The 22,329-nt window shown below is 38.1% G+C and overlaps 1 protein-coding gene across 2 annotated transcripts in view; it reads right to left on the bottom strand.

Annotated features, from left to right (window-relative positions):
- Window positions 1-22,329, bottom strand: part of TOX (thymocyte selection associated high mobility group box) — a 292,959-nt gene that overhangs the window by 113,594 nt on the left and 157,036 nt on the right. For both annotated transcript variants that reach the window (XM_004435727.3, XM_087420532.1), the window contains exon 3: window positions 11,124-11,366. In XM_004435727.3, the coding sequence (XP_004435784.2) occupies window positions 11,124-11,366 (243 nt within the window). The remainder of the gene's footprint in view (window positions 1-11,123; window positions 11,367-22,329) is intronic.

Here is a 22,329-nt window from a genome sequence, read left to right as displayed (position 1 = left end):
AAATATTGTAGGATTTCACTTATATGTAGATGATTAAAAAAACACAACAAATGAACAAACAAAACAAAACAAAAACAAACTCATAGATCCAGAGAACAGATAGATCCGTGGTTACCAGAGGGGAAGGAGGTTAGTGGGTGGATGAAAGGGGTGAAGGAGGCCAATTGTAGCATGATAGATGGTAACTAGACTTTTAGGGGTGATTACTTTGTAGTGTATACAGATACTGAATTACAATGTTGTACACCTGAAACATATATATATATACATATATATGTGTATATATATATACACACACGCACACACAAAGAATTGAAGAGGGACTTATTTTTCATCCAGAGCATTTTCAAGTTTCACAATGTATGAAGTATGGTCCTATCTCAATTTGGTAAACCACTATTTATGTTTACTGGTTAGTAGAGAATGTGATTAAATATGCAATGCATATAAAAATATGAAAAATTTTAATAATGTAATATTTTGGGAGTTGAATAATTTTTTATTAAAGACAATCAAGATTTTGCTTAAAAAAAAATCCAAAACTCCTTAAATGTTAAGGAATAACACTTTTCAAATGTAACAAATTTTGAGAAAGTTTCTTGCCTATCAGAAATAGAATTACTATCCTGAATTACAAAAAGGAGTTTCATCCTCCTTCTGTCAAATAGTACTTAGATTTCCCTAGGGAATTTGTACATTCCATTAAATTCAGAGAAGTTCAACTATCAATTTTGTTATTATATATTTATAAAAAATGCCAAATATATTTATTAGGTGAAGGAAAAAAAACCCCGTTCTCAGGATGATTATGGCATTTGTGATATTTTAAATGATCCAAAAAGGAAAGATGAATCTAATATTTTAATGACTGTACCAAATGGTCAAAGACCCTGCAATACTTCATACCTTTTCTCCAATGGAGTGTGTGTTGCTTCCAGCAGAGAAAAGTATATAAACGGCTAAAATAAAAAGACAAATATTATGCTCTTGTAGGTAATGCTTGTGCCCATAAGAGAACTCAGAACTTTCAAACTGGAAAAAACTGAAATGGAAAAAAAAAAAAAAAAAAACCCTGCCCTTAAAATGTTCCCTTATGCTCTAGATAAGAATAGTTAACGAATAACGAAGGAAGTGGTGTTGCCAAATGAGACTGGTTTATTGTTCTCCTGAAAAGCATTTTAGACTAATTCTCCTATGACTCCATGACTAAATGGGGTTCATAATACAACATTTTAATATTAATCATCTACTTGCAGAAATCAAGCAAATGGCAAGTCAAAGATTGAATCATTTTGTAATTTAAAAAAAAAAAATCAATACTGGTCATATGGGCCAATCTTTAATAGACATTAATTCTCCACATTGCTCCTTCTGTCCCCAAGATTTTGGGGGACTAGGCAGAAACACGTTCCTTCAGAAGTCTTGTAATTTTACTGATAATTTTTCTGCATAAAGATAGCTCTACTCAGAAAATAAAAGTATTCATCTAAAAAAGACCAACTATAAATTGCAATTAATTGTCAAATCTATCAATTTAATAGTGGTACAGGTTAGGAATAAGTAGTAGTAAGTTGATTAAGTATTAAGACTACAAAATTAGATGTAATTTAGGGCTCAAATTCATTGAGCCGTACTGAAAGTATTACAGCAGGCTAAATGCATTTGGATTCTATGACACATGACATTATACTTTTAAAAAAATTGGAATATTTGTATCATTTTAGAAGACTAAACAATTGCTTAGAGGTGTCAGCATGAAAAGTAATAATGATCCTGTACCTGTCTGGGGAAAATGGTGAAGGTTCTAGTGGGGACAGATGAGTTCAGTCATTCAATCAGAAAGTTTATGGAGGTCCCACTCCATGCCATGTGCTACTTATAATACTGTTGCCAATAATTCCCACATGAAAGTGTTGACAATGAAACCCAGTAGGCTCTGAGGGTGTCTAGGTGCTCTTTTCTGTAAAGAGCTTACCAGGCAGAGTGAGAGGGAACAAGAAACTTTCCTTTCCACGGGGGAGGGCCTGTCCTGAGTGTGCATGCGGAATGGCAAGGGAGGGGGAGAGAGGGCGGAAGAGTGACGTGTGAAGTGCTCAGCTCAGGGCCTGACTGATAGTCAAGACTTGATGTATGAAGAGTTCTCATTAGCGCTTAGGGTGTGGGGTGAGGAGCGAACATTCGTTGGACCTGAAATCAGGAGGAGAAGCAAACGATGAGCATGGAGCTGGAGAAGGGGCAGGGAGGAGGGCCACTAAGGGGAAGCACACGGTCCGATGCAGCCTCAGGTGCACGATTTCCACACGGAACAGCCTTCTGTTCTGACTTACTGTTTGTTCTTCCCACTCCCACCTCTTTTTCGTCCAGGTTCTGTGCTGCTGCTTTTTCCAAACTCCTCTCAACACTTTAGGAAACACTTTATTAACAATTTGGATGCTACAGCCAGTGACGGAAACCTCCCTGCCAGGGCCTGGGGAGTCCTACCTATGGCCTACTTAGAATCTGGCTGTCCAAGGACAATTAGGAGTACATAACTCTATTTTTCTTCCCTTTGTTTGCTAAAAGGCCTATTTAAATAATGGATGGCCAGTCAGAAAAAAAGATGACTTGAAGAGTGACACCATGATGGCCTTCCCAGATGTTTGCCTTTAGGACGTGAAATGAGTTACGCAGAAACAAGATGGGGAATTACTGGCTAGATGCCAGTACAGCAAGGGACACACCGTGAGAGTGATCGATGGGCCAAAAATTAAATATGTCAGCAAACGATGATGTTATTAAAGAGCCTATCATGAAACGTCCATGTGGGGGTGGAGAATTATTTGAAAAATTCAGAAATTAATCTGCAGTCTCAGGCTCTGTCTGGAGCTCTGCCTTCCATTGTGGTTGGCATTGCTTAAGATCAGAAATTTAAAAAAAAAAAAAAGGAAGTTAATTTGATTTAAAAGTTTAAAAATATGACCTTGGAGGAAAGGTTAAAGGAATTGGGGTTATTTGGGCCAGGTAAAACACAACTGCAGAATTGACTTAATAAATGTCAAATACTTGAAATCAACTGTTCTCTAAGCATTCGTCTGAAGCAGCAGAAAGAGTAGGCTGAAATTGCAGTAAGAGATTTTAGTTTAACTTTAATAAGGAACTTCCTGGAAGGAATCTAAATCTCTACTGCAATTTAACTTAATGTTACAAGCTTAATTAAACACAAACAGGCTACCAAGGAAAGTTGTGGAATCTTGGCTCTTAGATAGAAAACCACATATCTTAAATGGTTTAGGTTTACTTCTGCCTGGAATTGAGACTAACTGCCTGGATTGAATAACTCCCAGAGTTTGCTTGCAATCTATTATATAACTGGTTTTATAGCTTTATAACTTCTTCCGTGCATGGGCAAGGCACACATCCATATGAACTCTAGAGTTGAAGAAAAAGTACAACAAGCCCTAAATACAAAGTGAATCTTGAGTTTTCTCACTTGGCACAAGAAAAGAAAAGTGTTATTTTTAAATTGGCTCTTTTCCTGAACACTATTAAGGAGAACTCTAGTTTGGTATAATAAAATTATAGCACTAAAAGATAGTCCCGAATTGTTAACATACTGAGTCCATTGAACTACTTATCAATACCACATTCAAGGTAGTCTTTTTGAGCAAAGTAAGGGCTTAAGTAGAGCCTAACAACTAACCACAAACAACGCTTATTTTTGGCCTTATTAGGAATTTGACATTAAAAAAAAAACCCCAAACCACACACTTTTATTATATATGGTCAAAAATAAGAACAAAAAACCAGCCCATTTCTTCACAGTATTAAAGTGGTTTAATACATTGCTCTCATGCGCTGCAATATTCAAAATAGGATAATTTGTGAACAAAAAACAGGCTGTAATTGCTAAACATCTGACGAATTGTGGCATAATGCTAAATAATTATTCTTCGTCTCTTTTCTTCTGTCAAAGTGGGCCAAATCATTTTTTTATTGCCTTTTTCCCTCTATTTTTTAAAGAAAGAAACAAACCACTGTGACATCCATTTCATTTTAAACTGATGCTTCTATTATTTCATATCTAAACGGGGCTGAGATCATCAGCTCCTTCGTGTCCTGAAAGACATTTCACTCCAGTCCACTGTTGCATACTTTATGCATTACATGAAATAAAATATCTCAAGATTTTGAAAATATTTACTTTAAACACAGCAACCAAATTGTCGGTAATCACATTTTCTGCTTGGCTTTCAAAGCTGCATTATTCAATATGCCGCTGGTCCTTTCCGTAATGGCAACATATTAGAAATTCACGCTGTTCTAATACATCTGACTTCCTGGATGCTCGGCACGCCCTATAGACACAGAGCAACGTTCCTGCTTCAGTTTCGAGTGTCCTGCACAGACCTACTGAAGCGATGGTTGTCAAAACAGTTGTATAGTTGCCTTTGAATGCAAAGTGTGCCACGACTGAATGCTAAACATGACAATAAATCTGAGTATATACATTATGTTTGCTTTTGTTGCCTGGAAAAATAAGGCATTTGGGAAATAAACCCCCCAATTTTATTGCCTTTTAACCTCTTTTTCCATTTTAAACTCCAAAACTAGAAATTTGAAGCATTCAAAAAAATTGAAATCTTCTTTGTTGCTTTTTTCATTGTAAATTTTCTATAACGTGTCATTAGGAACCACACTGTACAAAAAGCCCAGGTTCTAAATGAATCCTTTCTGTGAGGCCATTCTAAAACTTTGCACGGTTTTTCTTTGTATGAAAGAGCTTCTGTTGACGGCACAAAGAACAAGCAGTCGCCACATATAGGCCGGGCAGCGAGGCCGGGATGACTTTATACAAGGTTGTATTTTCCCTTCCACCAATCCATGATTAAACCCAGTGGTGAATGTACCAGAAGGGAGAGAAAAAGGAGAGGCTCTTGATTTCAGTTTGTAGGAATCAAAGGATTTTTCTTAAACCTTTGATACTTAATACGAACATTTTCCTATTCTACTTTGCTCCCAAAATAGGTCTATAGTTTTCTTTTTAGCAACATGAAAACACCGTCCGTTCTCACGAAGCGACATCACCTTCTTAATGGCAGAATAACATTTTCCACTCAAAACGAATGTTCTGTTCAATGGATTCAAATATCTTAATAGCCAATTAGGTTTTGAGGGGACAGGTAAAACTCCGAGAAAACCAAAGCAATGGTAGGAAAAATTACTAAGTAACTAAAGTGACAAGTTGAGTGAGTCGTGCCTCTGGATCCCAGTTGTGTGGTTGACAGAGAATGAATCATAGGAAAATGCTAGCTCCAGAAAGGATCTCAGAGATCAGCTAGTCTTGTGGTTTTCCATCTTCTTGGGGGGCAGAATCCTTTGTTCAAGGAAACTTCTATGAGAAACGTGAACAAGTGAGACACATAAGAGCAATGTCGTTCTGCCTGATTCCTGGCTTCCCTTGGCTCCAACGAGCTCAATTTGGACTCCTTGATCTAGCCCTACCCTGCAGGTTACAGATGGAGTGCAGTGAATTGCCCATGGTTAACAAGCTTATCCAAGGCAGGGCCTGGCCTTCCAGACTCTCATTCCAGGGCTCTTCTAACCAGACTCCACTCTCTGAGAAGCGCAGGCTAATCAACTACCCGCTATCAAAACAACTCAGAGGAATTTTGAGAAAAATGGGACTCTTGCATATTGGGTCATGAATGGCTGTTTAACTTGGAACTAAAGAATCAGAGCTAATTGGCACTTATTCAACAGTATATACTAATAGAAATTCTACTCTGTTTTACAGCCTGGTTTTGGAAAATAGGCACTTTAAGAAAATAGAATCTTTTTTAAAGTGCCAGAAATCTAACTTTTTGCAGGAGTCCCAACAGACTACTAACACATAAAATGTCACAGGCAACAACAGACAAAAAGGAAGTGGTGGGAAATTTGGGAAGGAAGAAATTTCACCTTGAGTGCTTCACCCCCGTATATGTTTATGGTAAATTTCAGAAGGCGATCTAGACATTCTACTCTGGTGAGCTTTTTATCAGAAAGCGATTCCTATTGAAAAAATCTAGCACTTACTACAGTAGTGACAGGCACGACTTTACAGATATTAACTATTTTCATTCTCACAATATTATGGGATTAAATATCTTATTGTACCCATTTTATAGACAAGGAAACCGAGGTGCAGAATGGTTATGTAAGTTGCTCAAAGTCACACAGCTCGTAAGCGGCAGTGCCACGATTTGAACTCAGGCAGACTGGCCCAAAGATGCCAGTTTTAATACAATGTTACATAAGGACACTCAGTAAAAGGTAAAGACTTCTTTGGTTAACAGCAGGCTTATTGCTGTCTTTTTTTTTTGACAGATGTGAAGAAGATTAAGGATTAAAATATAAATAACTCTTTTGGAAAATCTTCTGTCTCATGCATTTTAACTTTCCCAAAAGAGTCATACACATACAGGCTTGCTTTTCCTATTTTATTTAACAAACTTACATAATGCTTCTCATGAGGTAAGGACTATTATTACCCTTGTTTTTCAGATAAGGAAGCTGGGGTGTTTATTGGCTGAGCCACTGAACAAGCCACCTAACCACTCCCAACCTCCATTTTACATTTGTAAAATTCGGATAATAATACTCATTCAGATATTGATTTCTAATTATGAACTAAATTTTTTATGTCTAATATGTTAGACACTTGTAGGAAATGCTTATAATCCGTGAAATTGTATCACGTATGTTGCCAGTAGGGATAAGAACGAGAGGTAAATATAAGAAAATTTATCTTTAAAATAAAATCTCAGAAAAGATTATATGTTATTAGTTTATATAAAACAGTAACATATATAACACATATAATAATGCATATGTATTAAACATTACATAACCTCTAAAATAGCTACAATACTTAAATGAGGACTAAAATCTTTTTACCTCTTTGATCCATTCAAATTCTAAAATTCCAATATGTGAAAATACTAACACAAAGATGTGAGTGCCATTCTAACAGCACAAGGCTCAGTTTTTTTTGTGGTTTTTTTTTTTTTTTATAATTTTATCTATTTTTTTTCCCCCAAAGCCCCAGTAGATAGTTGTATGTCATAGCTGCACATCCTTCTAGTTGCTGTATGTGGGACTCGGCCTCAGCATGGCCGGAGAAGCGGTGCGTTGGTGCGCGCCCGGGATCCAAACCCAGGCCGCCAGCAGCCGAGTGCGTGCACTTAAACACTAAGCCTAACCACTAAGCCACAGGGCCGGCCCAAGGCTCTGAACCCAGAAAGCCCAAAGCTCTCTGAAGAGCTTTTGGAAAATACAATTGGAGATAGTTGATCTTATACATAAATCTGCCTGGGGTGGCTTATACACATAGGATTTTAAAATTTACAGCTTTTTTTTTTTTAGTTTTTGTTAGTTTTTACCTTTATTAGTTGTTCCCATATTGTAAGTGACCTTGAAAGAAGAGATCAGGAAGCGCGCTGTAATTTCTAGGTGGGCAGCTTTCACATCCTGATTTCTGTAGCTGTTATTTTACTTGTTTATATGAGCGTTGATAATCTAAATTGTGCACTGTTCATCAATAGATTTTAACAATTGGCAAACCAATCACTAGTTTGCTTGTTAAGTTTTGGGACCACATTAAAGATGAGCAAAGTTGCTTGGAAAGAGTTTTAGTCGGTTTTTACAAAGAAGCCTTGATGGTCTTAAAGTTCCTTTCAAAGAAAATAATCCCTTAGTGCTTTTGAAATGTAAAGTATGGCAATACGAAAAACTGTTCATCTTTAGATCCATATATATTTGGGAATGATGTGAAAACAGCTTAGTAGCCCACCTTTCTGTTCTCACTGTCACCACCTGTGGATCTCCTCAACATCCATTGCCTGAGTTACCGCTTCCTCAGACTTCCACAGCTCTGGTCTCTTACCACTGCTACTCACCCAGGGAGAGGCCAGAAGGATTTGCCTGTGACACTGCTTTCATAATGCTTTTGCCTTAAGTGAAAACAGCCAATGGTTTCTTAGAATCCATCATGTCAAGCTCCTAGTTCTTTGATCGGTTTTTTAAGCCTTTGGTCAAATCTCCCAACTAAAAATATCCAACCTGCTTTTCAAATGCTCCTCAATATGTCTTTTCTTTCCTCACTATTCATCCAAATCAAAACCATCTTTCAGGTCTTGACTGCAGTCCTACCTTTTCCACAAAGTTTATAAACTACCCAAATCAGATTACTGTAATCTCTTCCAACTAGGAATTCCTACTGGGTTCATGGCCTGTAGAACTCAGTTTAGCATTTGTCTAGGTGTCTAATTGCTTCGTGTCTCACTCTAATTGTTTCATACCTATTTATGTTTTTTTCTATAGTTTATAAGCTCCTGAAGGGCAGTGCCTATGTCTTATCAATCATTTGAGCCATTTCAAACATTTAGACAATGAATGGCATTCTAGACATATGATAGCCAAAAATAAGAATTGCAGAGGCTCCTTGTCTCTCAAAGGAATCAGTAGACTCCAGTAAAGTTGGACTTTCCCATTTTATTAGGTTTCTATTGCAACTTCATAGTATATCAAACTCTGGCTCCTGGAATCCAGCCCAGAGATCCAAGCCTTGAAACAGGATTCTTACAACAAATTTAATCTCCAAATCTACTTTTTAAAGACCACACTGGCTTAAAAAAATGGATTTAACATAGCTTTAATGTTAGAATCAACATCATTAACTAGACCTATGCTGTCCCATACAATAGCCACTAGGTACATGTGGCTACTTTAAATGTAAAGTAATCAAAATGTAATAAAATAAAAATTAGTCCTTCAGCCATACTAACCACATTTAAAATGTTCAATAGCCAATGATTACTGTTATTGGACAACATGGATACTAGAAAATCCATCACCACAGAAAGTTCTTTTGGACAGCGCTGAAGTCTATCCAAAGCCTCACCAAGACGTGTTATTTGTTGGAGTAGCTTTTTACTTAAAATACAAAATGCTAGGGCCAAGACTGTGAGTAGGCAAAGTAGATGTCTACCTCAGAATGTGGTTTGAGAGGTAATGGGAAAGCTCACCATCCCACGAAAAACACTGTTAGACTCTTCTTGCCAAGAACTAGAATGGCAACTCAGAGCTTCATTCCCTTACTTCAGGCCAAACAGGGCCCCTCTGCCTTGTAAAGTGTTAAAAGTTCCAAAGGAAATACCATGTTCAAGGGAAAATATCTAAGTCCAGTTTAGACAGCGTGCTTGGTGGGGAGAGCAGAAAGAAATTTGGATGAGCAGAAGCTCCTGACAGGGAAAGAGGAAAGCACAGTGGAGGAAGGGCCTAGAAAGTGGCATGTCTCACGCTTGTGACTAGGTCCAACCCTGAGCATGCCTTCGAGGATGGAGTGGCTGCCATGGATGGCTAATCTGGGAAAATCCCGAACGCATATATATTGAAGTTGCACAAGCATTTCTTAAAGAGTGGATGGTGTATTGAGAGGGCCCTAGGAATGCTAAGAAGGCAAATTATATAAAGGAAAAATGGTTTTGAGACGTACACTATATAATTAAATATCTCCTTTTCCCTCCTATGGCCCAACTCCATTCACACTATGAGGAAGCACAGAGGACAACACTGGTAGTTTATACACTGTATGTGCTCTTCCTCTCCCTCTTTGTGAATAGGGTGTGCCTACGAAGACATGACCTGGATGCCTTATTGATTTATGAACTGGGTCTGAAGGTTTAGCCCCAAAGAAGATTAGGCATGTGATTTTTCAAGGCGACTACTTTGAAGTACAACATTATTCAGATTTACACACCTAGTGTGTTTCTTAAAAAATCCATGTTCTATTTTATGAAGTCATAGTTAATACTTTTAAGATAAATCTACACAAGTGGAATGAAACCTAAGCAACAGTGCTGACTTTCTGCCACTGCTGGTGGTGCAAACCAGTTCTCCCCTCTTGGCTGCCCAGCTGGCTGCCAGTACTTGGGAGAACTCTGTATATGACCCCGGTGTTAGGCTCTGGGCTTCATTCCCCAAAAACTCCTGTGGGGTTTCTTTTGACTCTCTGTTTTTTTCCCCCTTTATATTCACAATTAACAGAAAAAACCTTCTTGTGAAGTCACTCAAGTTAGAGATACATTCCCAAATGATTTAGATAAGTGATAATACAAAATGTTTTCCTATCAGAAATGATACAATGAGCAAGTTAATCAGTTTGTTCACGGTGAACATGACAGCACTGCTCAGTGACTTACAAAAATGACAAGAGAGTGAGGTGGACTGTTAAGTGATTGAACAACAGAAACCAAAGAGTGCTAATTAAAAGTCATTGTTAACCAGGGAGAGAGCTTTATATCATGGTAAAAAGCTCTGCCCTTGGCCATATACTATTGAAAATATTTTTCACTACTTGAGATACAGACAGAGAAATTACTAAGTTTTTAGATGACATAAAAATCAGAAGGAAAGATTTTATGGTAAGTCAGTGTGTCTCAAGCATGGAATGCTTGTTAAAAATAACAGACTCCTGGACTCCCTGGGCAAGGGCTGGGAATTTAGTTTTTGCTAGTTTTTTACTAAATTTGAGGAGTGTAGATAAAATAGTCCCACTAAATCTGAGAAGTGTAGAGAGAACATTAGAAGATTCAGAGTGACAAGTCCAATACCCAACTTTAACGAAGATAAATTTTGATCACCAGAATTACATTTCCAAATAAAAATAAAAATTTTGTTCTTGCTTTCCTATTATATAAACTTGTAGAATTTGAGAGTGCAAAATGGGGGAAAACCCAATTTAATAGCAGTTCCTATTCAGAAGATGTGGGATCTTGCTTGTGTGAGGAATCCTCCCCTAGATGAGAGGTAGCACCTTTTAAGATAAATTTTTATCTGAAAGCTAGTAAGACACTTTGACTTTATGACAGGACATTCAGTGTCAAATAGTATTTAGTACTTTGTGTTATAAATTTGAGTGATCAAACATGTAATTAATTGATCAGGATTTTACAGGATTTGTGGAAAACATTTTCCATAGCTAAAAAATTATTCCTACTTTCAGAATGCCATGTTATTACAATTTGAAGCTTCTTGCATTAAATTAGAACTCGCCCCCACTGGGTCCCCCACTCCCCACCACAAATTGGAAAGTAGACTCTTACCACAGAAATGGAGTTAGTAAGCAGTGCTCCGTCCTGTCCCAGCATATTGGAGACGGTGATTTCAGGTAGGTCCATGTTTTGTGGATGAAATGGTAGCAGGCCATTATGGTTCATCGGGTGACACAGAGAGTGGTAACCAGGTTCGACTTCATTCAGGTGCACCAGCGAGTGGTCGGGGAGGGAAGGAGGAGTGATGGGTGGAATGTTAAAGTCTTCACTTTCCAGGCTTGGACCAGGGTAGGACTGAAAAGACAACAGTGATATTGTTGCAAATTATCATCCCCTTCTTCTTTATCATGGTAAACAAACACACATGCCCCCTTCAGATATTATTACAAGCAGCATTATGGATTTCACAAAGACATTTCAAACATTCAGATTATCCTGCTGCAATTTCCCCATTAGGCATGTAGGAAAATTGCCCCAAAGGCATATCCACTGCTGGTATAAAGAGTGCTTCCATTAGGCAGTTTTATTTTTCCAAGAAGCTGAACTCAAACAGATTTCAAAGGTCCCATTAAAATTTTCCAGAGTTTTAATCTAGCTGAATACCTTTTTCATGGGAATTGTGGAGAAGGAAGGCAATTTATAAAATTAATGTTTGATCAAACATGTTTCATAGGGCTGCCTACTGCTCAGATCATGAGACGTAACAAAATGAATTCCAGCAGTTCTGGGGCAATTGCTTTTGGGTTTTGAAAAGCTACATGCTCACAATTGACAAAAGAAAAATAATCAGTAAAAAAGTAACTTAAGCATGTTGCTTAACTATGGTTGCATACAAAGTTTGATATATTAAAAAAAGGCCATTAAAAGCTGTTTTTATCATGAAGATTGTACCATCAAAATAAAAATGAAGATTGCTTTCTTGATTTCTGACTATTCATTTATTTGATCTCCCCTAAAAGCTGACAAATAATATTGCAGTCATTTAAATTCAGTTCAGCCAATTTTGAAAGGTATTTTGCCTTTCAAAATATTGAAATATTTTAATATTAAAAAAATCTATAATACTGATACTATTATAATACTAATTTAGGAATAAAAGTCAATCAGTAAAATATATAACAACATATGTGGGGCTTTTTCTTTTGGAAAGTAGCTTTAGATAAAAAAGGAAGAGAGGGAGCAAAGAAGGAAGGAAAGATTCTACGAGGACATTCCTGTTTAAAAATGGAATGTGGTAAACATTGAAAAATAAGGAGAAATGGAATAATGAAATATTGTTACCAATTAATATCAAGACACAGCGACATTTAGCAGTCCTCTATAGAGCAGGTGTCATAATATGAAGGAAACAATTTGGATCCAGATAATTCTTGCAAGTCTATCTTTCAAATTAAGTGAGTCTTCATAGCATTTAAGCGAGTGGATAACAAGGACTCGCTTGTCTAACAGCACAGCGCCTGCTGAAGTGTGCAAGATTTGAAATGAGCAGGCAGAGGGTAAGAGCCAAAGAAAGTAGTGTAAGGTATTCATTGGGTGTTCAGCCAGTAAGCTTCGTGCTCCTGCGTCCAAGTGCCTGGGGTTATTTTTTCCAGATGGCGTCTATTTGTCTAACAGAAAGAAAATCTTCAAGTTGCACTTGCTAAATGTTGTAGAAGTTTTGATCTATTTGTTTAAGTGCTGTCAGAAGACGTGATTAAATGAAGAGCTACTTGGAACATCTGGAATTGAGACCCGGTCACGTAGAGGCACGTGTAGGTTAGAGACGGAGGGTAGATGAAGGAAAGATTTGATTCATCTCTGCAGATAATTTTTCTTAAATATCTAAAGTTCTGCTAAAAAAAAAAAATCACCAGCTCTAAAAGTTCCATCATCAGTTACCAAATTTTCCTGTTTACAGTATGTATCTCTTATCTGAAAAATATATTAGTGCTTTGTGTCAAAATACAAGTTTGATTAAATTCTCACTTGCCTGATATATTTTAGATAAGTCTATAGATCTAAACCATCAGTTCCTGGTACAAGTATTCATATAACAAGAAGCATAAAAGATGCGAAATGGGGAGGTGAGGGAGAGGGAAGCGCGTTTATTAATGCTGATTTTCACTAAGCACTCTGTTGAGTCCTTCGACTATGTTGTCTTCATTTAATCTTACAATAATCCTTTGTGTAGCTATTATTACCCTGTTTTCCTGAAGAGAAAATTGAGATTCAGAAATTAAACAACTTTCACTCAGCTGGTAAACAGTCGACTCAGTACATATGAAGGATGGCTATGTGAAGGAGGAAGGCATTTTTATTGCTGTAATACTTACATAAGTAGTTTAGTTGCTACTATTTTATTAGGGTGAATGATATAAAGTTGCCAACACCCAACTGTTTTTGATCAACAAAATTTGATAATTTAAGAATTAGTATTAACATTAGTATCAGGTCTTTCCTCATCCCAAATTCCACCCTAAGCCCACCCCACTAAAATCAAATATTTACTCTACACAAGCACAAGAATTCATAATTTGCCTTTTTGTCAACATTTCAAAGGCTGAACATGTTGATACATATCTTTTAAGAAATTAATTGGTGTCTGTTTGAAACTTTCCTGAATAAGGTAAAATTAATGCCAGAGATAAAGGAGAAAGATGTTTTTAATTTCATAAATTCCATTAAACCCCTGAAATACTCAGGGATATTCTACCTATGGTATACCGTTACTTTACATTTTAGAGTTTCTTCAGTAATTAAATCTTAATTGGTAGTGTTTTAAAGGAAAGTTTAATTGGTATCACTTTACATTCAGTGATAACAATTGTAGGGCAATTTAACTAAGCTACATGGTTTATTTTCATGTAATTACACATTAACATTATTTAATCCATGCACTTATACCCCAAAACCACAGATTACACAACTTAGGCAGTAATGGGTAGTAATGTGGATCAAGAATTTTAACAACATAAAGTTACTTAGTCGTTTCTGTTCTTTGCATTATAAGTCATGATACGGTTATTTGCCATGAGCCTATTACGGTGTAATTCATGCCAAATAAAAGTATCGTGGTAATTGTATAAATATAAAAATGTCACAGAATTTACGAAAACTTCAATGCCAGACTAATTACTAATTATTTTTTATGTGGAAATGAATTAGCCGGTTCCTCAACATTGATTTCTATGACATGACATCTTTATTTTGATTTTTTAAAACTCAATAAGAATAAGTTTGACTAACAATAGTAAGTTATATATTAGGACAATTTGCAGTTTTTGGGGGGATGTATTACAACAGGATATGATTCAATATTTTCCCCTACTCCCCATGAAGCTGCCTGGTTAGAATCAGCATTCAATGTTTGTTGAATGAATTAAATTAATCACTAAATCAATGCATACATGAATGTATGAATGCTAAAATGACTCTTTAAAGGCATGAAGTTTGCAAATATACACTGTTATTCCATGGGCTTCAATAAATTTCCTGTTTTCCCAAAACCTTGCGCTGGCCAGCTGACAGCATGGTGTACAACATCAATCTCTCAGCATGTCAGGAAGCCAGAAACATCCTGTCAGAGATGTAAAGGCTTAAGCAGCCTGAGAAAGGCTGGGGCGGGGTAGTTTGGTGTCCCTCTCTGGCTGCTGGTCTGTCCCTCTGAAGTGGCTTGTGCATACCATCCCATAGTGACACAGGGGCCCCAGAGATTTATAAGGGTGAGTTTGGGGCCCCTTGACTCTCAGAAGTTGTTGGAACCTAATCCTTACTGTAGGTAAAACATCAGCTAAGGATCTGGTGGAAGCCTGGGTTCCACATCAGGATCCCATGGGGACAGGGGGTCTGATGCCCTGTGCCTGGCCAGCAGCAAAGACCTAATTAGACAAGTGGGCATAGATGGCATGACAGGACACTCTGATCACAGAAACAGGGACGTTGGTGATGAGACAAGGGGCTGAGTAGTCAGGCAAGGCTTCTGTGTAGGCCATCCCTGGGCAACACAGTGGACCTGCTGCACTCAGGATCCTTTTCTGACTTGGGCTTACTTTCCTCCTTCAAGCCTCAGTGAGGCCAGGATTTTAAAGGATTTTTCACTCTCCAACTCTCTTGGGACCAAAGATCATTTGATCCTTCCCAAGACCCTTGCATATCGCCATGAGACGCAGGTCTACGTTTTCTTTAGCCCGAGTTAGAGACCACCAAGGAGTCAATCCCATGTCCTCTGAGGATCTGTGGGGCTGAGTTCCAGTGTAAAATGCTGGAGGTATGGACTTTCAAGGTGGTTCATCTTCCTTATCACCTTTTATTGTGCCTTTTACCCCTCCCACTCTAGAGATCAGAATCTGACCAGCAGCTATCTGACCTCAGAACCTGAGCCACACAACTTCCCTCCTCCCTAAGGAATGATAAAAGTCAGTGGTGACCATCCACACAAATGGAGAGAACGTATTTAGGGATGGTGGTATGAAATTTAAGCCAATACTTTTAATTTTATCTTGGATCTTCACCATGTTAAAGAAAGGTAAATGGGAAATGAAGAAGTATGCAAAGTGGTCTGCTCTAAACCATAGCCAGTCTGCATGATCCAAATAATTCAAAGAACTCAAAACTACAGTATTGCTACTTAACCACATTCTCCCTGATGTTAAGCTACTCACTGGTGCCAGACACAGGAGAGTCTCATCATATTGCCGGTGCTGGGATACGCCGTAGGGCAGCTCTATCTTAGTGTGGGAGGCTCTGCGCATCCCTGTATGTCCAGGGAGCAGGAGCCCAGCGTCATAGAACGTGGGTCAGAGTGGGCTGTACTATCACGAGGCTTGGCTAATTCTGGAATACATATGAACTTTTCAAGGCCACAAGGGGACTGTTGGAAGCATTAAAGTAGTAATTTCAAAATATTATCATCCTTAAGAGAGTATTTTTGTAGTTCTAAATAATAGATTCAGTGACTATTTCAAGTCATTTTCTTAGGAGCTTACCACTGGCATTTGCATATTTAGCTTATAAAGTGCTACGTCTTTCTCTGAGGAGAAGGAGAGAGATTTTGGTCTAGTCGAGAGCACTCATAATGATTCCTTCAGTGACTGATAAGAATGGCCAGAGCGTGTTGGAAAGAATCGGGGCTCCGGAGGCCAGTAGGCAGGGACTGCATCCAGGTTCTTTGAAGCATTTATTACTATGGATTCTGGGGCAAGTTTCTCACTCCTTGGGAGCCTCAGTTTCAGAATCTGCTTCGCGGGGCCCTTATGAGCATTGAAAACAAAAACATAACATAGGTAAACGTCTGCCATGTAGAAAGTTCTTGACAAATGGCAGCTTCAGCATAGCTATGGTTATTGTTAAGTGGGTTTATATAAGCCATGGATTGGGTCATGTCCAAGAAAACAAACAACTATAGACAATATGGGAGAGGATTTAGACATCATTAGAAAGGAATTTAAGTATATTTGCCATTGATCAGACCTCATACTGAAGCAAAGTGTAGCCTCATTCATACATACCATATTCATGTAATTGCTCCCCATAAATAGCTAAGATAAAGTTTCACCTTTATTCTAATGGGATTAAACTGCATTTTTGAAATTAAAGAATAAAAAGATAGGGGGCAACGGTGAACAGGGGAAGGATGATGATAACTTAATGCGCAGTGTCACAATTCTGCTTTTTCAGAGAACTCTGTTGGCAGGCCTGCAACAGCTGATCAGCTCCTGACAGTTCCACTCCTACTGACCAAGTAAAAGAGGAACGAATTTTGGAACCAGAATTTCAGTGTCTGTTTGCAACAAAAGCTATACTTTCTAACATACTGACTTGTGTCTGTAGAAAGGCTGACTTCCCTGAGAGATTCTTGGCGAGGAGGTCAAGTTGCTAATCAGGTGGAATTTTTTTTGAGACAAGAGATTAGGTTAGGAAAGTAACAGAGCATCCTTCCAATCTGTTTCGATTTGATCTGTTTGGAAGCTTTCCCGGCCATTTGACTCAAGCCATTGTCCTTCCCTGGGCCCAACCCTCCCCAGCACCCCCATTTCGGTGAAAAAGGAAAGGAAACTTCTCACCTGATTTCTGGAAGATCTCATTCCCCCTCTCTGTTTAATCACATACTCACATTCCTTTTTAATGATTTTGCTTTATATATTCCATGACCTGGGTATCCTGTTTACATTATTTTCTCCTTCTGCAATCCACATTTTCTTTTGCTAGAGCCTGTTTTTATTTTTTATTCTTATTCTACATTATTACATCTGGATGTGGGATGTTAATTAGGCTGATTTTTCTTTTGACTACAGAAAATTCACGTTTTCATACTGTCTAGATAGAGTGTTAATATATGCTGACCAGGAGCAAATAATGGGAAACCTCTTCTGGACTTTGCCTATTCTTCTCTTTTTAAAATAGAGTTTCTCCACCAGAGAGGCCTTGTATTTGTGGGTTTCTGTCCACATATTGCAATCATTATACAGAGCACTCAATCTTTGGTGAAAAGAAGTCCCATAACTCAGAAGAATTCAAAAGATATCATCTTGTACATATCTCTAAATTATGAGATGGCTTCATGCAATCATGCATACACTAAAAATATGGCTATGGTTATAACATTGTAAAATATGTTTCTCATACAGATCTTTATTTGAAAGATAAATAGCTCTGCCATAAAATGTATACAGAATGCCTTAATTTTTAATCTGTAACATAATTCCTAAAAGTTTAGGATAGAAAAATACCAGCGTATAAACATGTTTCATCTTCTATTATTGAAAATTCTTGTTGCATGATTTAAATAACTGAATGGAAAGCAAACTAAACTGAGGAGTTCGTTAGAAAAATAATAAACTTCTGTATGTTTGCAGAAGTTAAGATATTGCATGGAATGGTGATTTCTTTCAAAAGAGTTTAAACAGCATCTACATTATTTCCAATTTCTTTTGAGAAAACCTTCAGAAGTAGGTATTTTTCAGATTCTTTTGTCTCTGCATGAACAAGGTTGATAGCTTGAGACTATAATGTATGACTGTGGAAAGCTTCGGTCTGTTACATAAATCATCTTAACACTCAGCAAGAATTGTCCAACAGTGCCATTGATGTGCTCAAGCCAATGATCCTGCAAACAATTTTTTTGTCTTTCTTCACACGTTAGACAATAGCAATAAATCATCTTCATTTAAAAACTCACAATGTACTAATTTTTCAAGCAACAGTTATCAAAATGCAATTTTTGGTAGACAGTACAACATTTATTTTATTTGTACTCACTAATTTTAACCTGTGTTAAGTAAAAGGCAACGAGCGCCTCATTCACCATAGAAGCATTTGTTGTGTACCTACTACGTGCAAGGCACCCTGCAAAGTGTGATTTGAGATGCAAAGAACTGTAAGATTCGGTTTGTTATAAAGGAAGTGCCTTAGAGGAGATATAAGAACTTAGGCTCCCAATAAAGAGCAGGTTCGAAGTGTCAGGCTAAGTGACATCAGAGTGTAAACGAAAGAGGAATTACTTGGAGCTGGGATGATGAAGGGATTGTCACAAGCAGATTTACCCTGATAAGAGGGTCTGAAGATCAGACACTTCTGCCGAAATGCAGTAAGTGAGCAAGGGGTGATCACAAACCCAACAAATGAGCGAGTCCAGACGGCGCAGCAAGGAGGTGCCACAGCAAGGGCAGGTCTTCAAGCTCTAAGGAAACTTCAAGGGCAAGATTGGTCCCACCCATCAAAACAAACTTTGGGGTACTGGGCCCAGTGCAAGCCTCTGTTGGAACTGGTTTCATTGGATTATGGTTTTTCAATTATGAAAAACCAGTGTGCAATGCCTGAATGAGACCAGAAAACAGGGTAGGCTTGAGGCTGCCCCCGAGAATGTCTGACATTGGCTCTTCCGAGGGTCACGATCCAGTGAGCTTTGATCCCACTGATAGGCTGAAGGTTTGAGGATTCAGGGGCACTGGGGCAGTGAGCCAAGCACATTCAGATCAGTGGCGGGTGGGGCAGGGTAGTCCAACACTCTCCTGTGAATCACGGCTGGTGCTAGGGCCACCTCTCCACAGACTTCCAGAAAAGTCCTTAGTATTTACATATAGGCGCTTCTCCTGCCATCATTCATTAATGATACTGGAATGAGGAAGAGATTTGTTTCCTCTCAGTACTGTTTGGGGGCCTACATGAATCTCTGAGCTGTATTTTTAGGGGACATTTTAAAACCAGGTGTTGTGTGTGGTTGTCATAAGGACCTCCCCTTTGGCTAAAAAAAAAGAACAACAAGCTTCTGGGAAACAATAATGTACTCTGTACTCCCCCTACAACCCACAACCCACACTCGGATGACTAGGGAGAGAAGATTGAACTGGAGGAGGTACTTTTGAAACCCTAGTGGGGGCCCAAGGATGTTCTTCTGGTAATAGGTCCTCATTCCAGTTTCAGTGTTTAAAGGAGATAATTAAAACATTTAAATTTCATTGTTTAGCATACAATTTTATGTACAAATGCAGGCTATACTTTTTTTAGTTTTCCAGATGTTTTCAATTCTCACATTGAGTTCATATATTCTGAGATTCAGTTCCACATTTTTTTTTGCTTTATTTTATAAATAATCCATGTTAACTAGAAAAAAATATGTACATGAAAAAAAATCACTCTTAATCCAACCACTCAGAAAAAAAAACACTATTAAAACATGTATCATTCAAGATCCTTTTTAGTGCCGTTTTGGTTTTGTTTTTAATAACAAAACCCAGATCAGAGAGCTCTGATTTTGGAGCTAGAAATGCTACATGTAAATCTCAGCTCGTCTCTTAGTAGATGTAGTTACTTAATTCCTCTAAGCCTCAGTTTCCAAATCCGTAAAACAGGGATGATAATAGTATTCAATTTATTAACGGTATATCAGGATCACATGAAATAATGTAAATAATTTGAGTAATATACTGGATCATAAGAGCAATCAGTTAGCTATAGCATTATCATTATTATTATACCATCATATAATTTAATCTGATCACTTAAAATGGATCATGAATAATTTTCCATGCCAATAAATATTATCCTTCTTATTGTTTAAATGGCTACGTATTATATCATTGTGTGCATGGTCTATAATTTATTCCATTGGTTCCCTATTACCAAACATTTAGAGTGTTCCAGATTTTTCTGTTATGAAACACACTGTGATGAATAACCTTATGCATTTTTTTCCTTAGGACAACATTCTAGAGTTCTATATTAATGCTCAAATGGAATTATAGAATGCTCATTGGCTCGCTCAAAGGAAGACATCAGAGACCATGCCCCTACTTTGCAGATGAGGAAAATGAGGCTCAAAGAGGTTAAATGATTTGCTTGTATTTAGAGAACTAGTTGGGCAGAGGGGAAACCCATAGCATCATTACATAGATTTTTTTTTACATTTAATAATTGAATAAAATGCATTGGGTTTTAATATACTATTTCAAAACATGTTCAGCCTTTGAGCTTTAATAAATTTTCTTTTTTAAAAAACTTGTGTTACATTGATTTTTGCTTATGGTCAGGTTCTATTTGCTAAATCATAGGCAGGCAGCCAGCACGAAGTTGAGCATCCAGTGTTGGCCTCTTCTTATATGTACATATTTTATATGTAAACTTAAAATACATGCTATATGTGTTTATAGCCATTCCTTCCATTTTTGTTTGTTGTGTAGAAACCAGTAAATGTTGGGTATGTAAACTCACATTCTTCATAGAGAAGCCAGATTAGCAGAGGAGGAGAGCTAAGCAGATGGCCTATGCTCTTGCTTGCTCCTCCTGCAGTCAAGGGGGCCAGAAAACGGAAAGAGAGGCTCCTCTGTCTACTCCTCGGACTCTGATAGGCGACTCCTACTCTTTGGATCTTTTCCCAGGAAGCAATTGCAAGTGGATCCCTAGATATTTGAGGATCATCTCACTTCCTAAAGTCTTTGCTACAAAGAAAGCTTACGCTGAAGATAGGGACATGGAAGAAAAAAAAGTTGAACAATTGGAGACAATTTCCTCAGTTTAGTGAAGATAAAATCCTTCATCCTTCAGTTCCTCAGAAGTGGGATCCCTGGGAAGGAGAAGCAGGAGGGGGGAGGCGTCTTCTGTGGAAAGACCTCCTGGACTTTGTCTATCTTCGGGGGGAGAAAAGGAAGAACCTCAAGGGTGGGAAGAGAGTCCTGGGTCAGGACAAGAAAAGTAGTGGGAATACGGAGGAAACAGGGCAGCAGGGGTGGCAAAGGTACAGAAGAGGCTGGAAAAGAGGGGAAGGAAGGAGCTCGGCTCTGGATGAAAGCAGCCAGGGACAGCAGATAAACACTTCACCTTGGTTCAGCTTCTATGTGGGTCTGAACAAATGTGAAATATGAAATCAAGTGTGAAATTGCTGCTTGTGTAGGTAAAAGATGGTTAAATATCTGCAATTTCATTTGGTTCAACCTAACCTTTCTCAGAGTATTCCCAAACACGTAACACATCGCAGTTATCTCAGTACTAACAAGGATTGAGGTTAGTATGTCAATATTTTGACCTTCAAAGTTCTAGAATAAAATGGAGCCTAGCCGACCAAGGATGGAGTCTGATTTGGGCATTAGGCCTTTTCCAGTCAGATTCTTAGCTCCAATAGTTACTATCTTTTTGATATTTGGCCAGTAATCTACCTCTCTCATCCTCCTGAACTGCTACAAGGATTAAATGAGATAATGTATGCAAAGCTTGCTTAATTCCTTGTCAGACACAGGCAGCTGCCAACAGAAAGCTATTATTATTATTATGGATCTAATTCATTCATTACCTTGGGGGTAGAGTAGTGCTAACCTAAACTTCCAGCCAAGCAGAAGCTTCCTACTAAAACTTACCATCATCTTCACCAGCAAGAAGTTTAAGTGAAGTCAGAGCAGAAGAAATAAACAGCCTGGTACTCACTACAGATGAGTCCAGGCTTGCCCGAAGGCAACTTGTATACAGGGCTGCAGGCCCTGCCCCATCCTTGCAATCCTATGACCTGCCCCCAACTCCCATTTCTACAAGGCCACTTTGTTTTGTGCTTTTGAAAATTAACAACTCACAGGCTCAGCTCTTCTTGAAGGAGGGCCTTCTCCTGCACTCCTAGGAGGCCCAGTCACAGGGGAGCCTTCATTATTGGTCTCAAATCATGACCATCAGACCTCTCGTGAGCTTCAGACTAGGCTATTCCATTTGAATAATTTGACGCTAGGACTAACTAGTCACTTGTTTAACGTTGCTAGCAACAGGATCAATGATCATAATTTATAAACAGCAAGGAATG

The sequence above is a fragment of the Ceratotherium simum genome, chromosome 31 (genome assembly GCF_057802395.1).
Source record: "Ceratotherium simum simum isolate JZ-2026a chromosome 31, ASM5780239v1, whole genome shotgun sequence".
NCBI classification, from domain to species: domain Eukaryota; kingdom Metazoa; phylum Chordata; class Mammalia; order Perissodactyla; family Rhinocerotidae; genus Ceratotherium; species Ceratotherium simum.
Note: the sequence above shows the minus strand (reverse complement) of the source record. Positions and strands in the feature narration are given on the sequence as shown.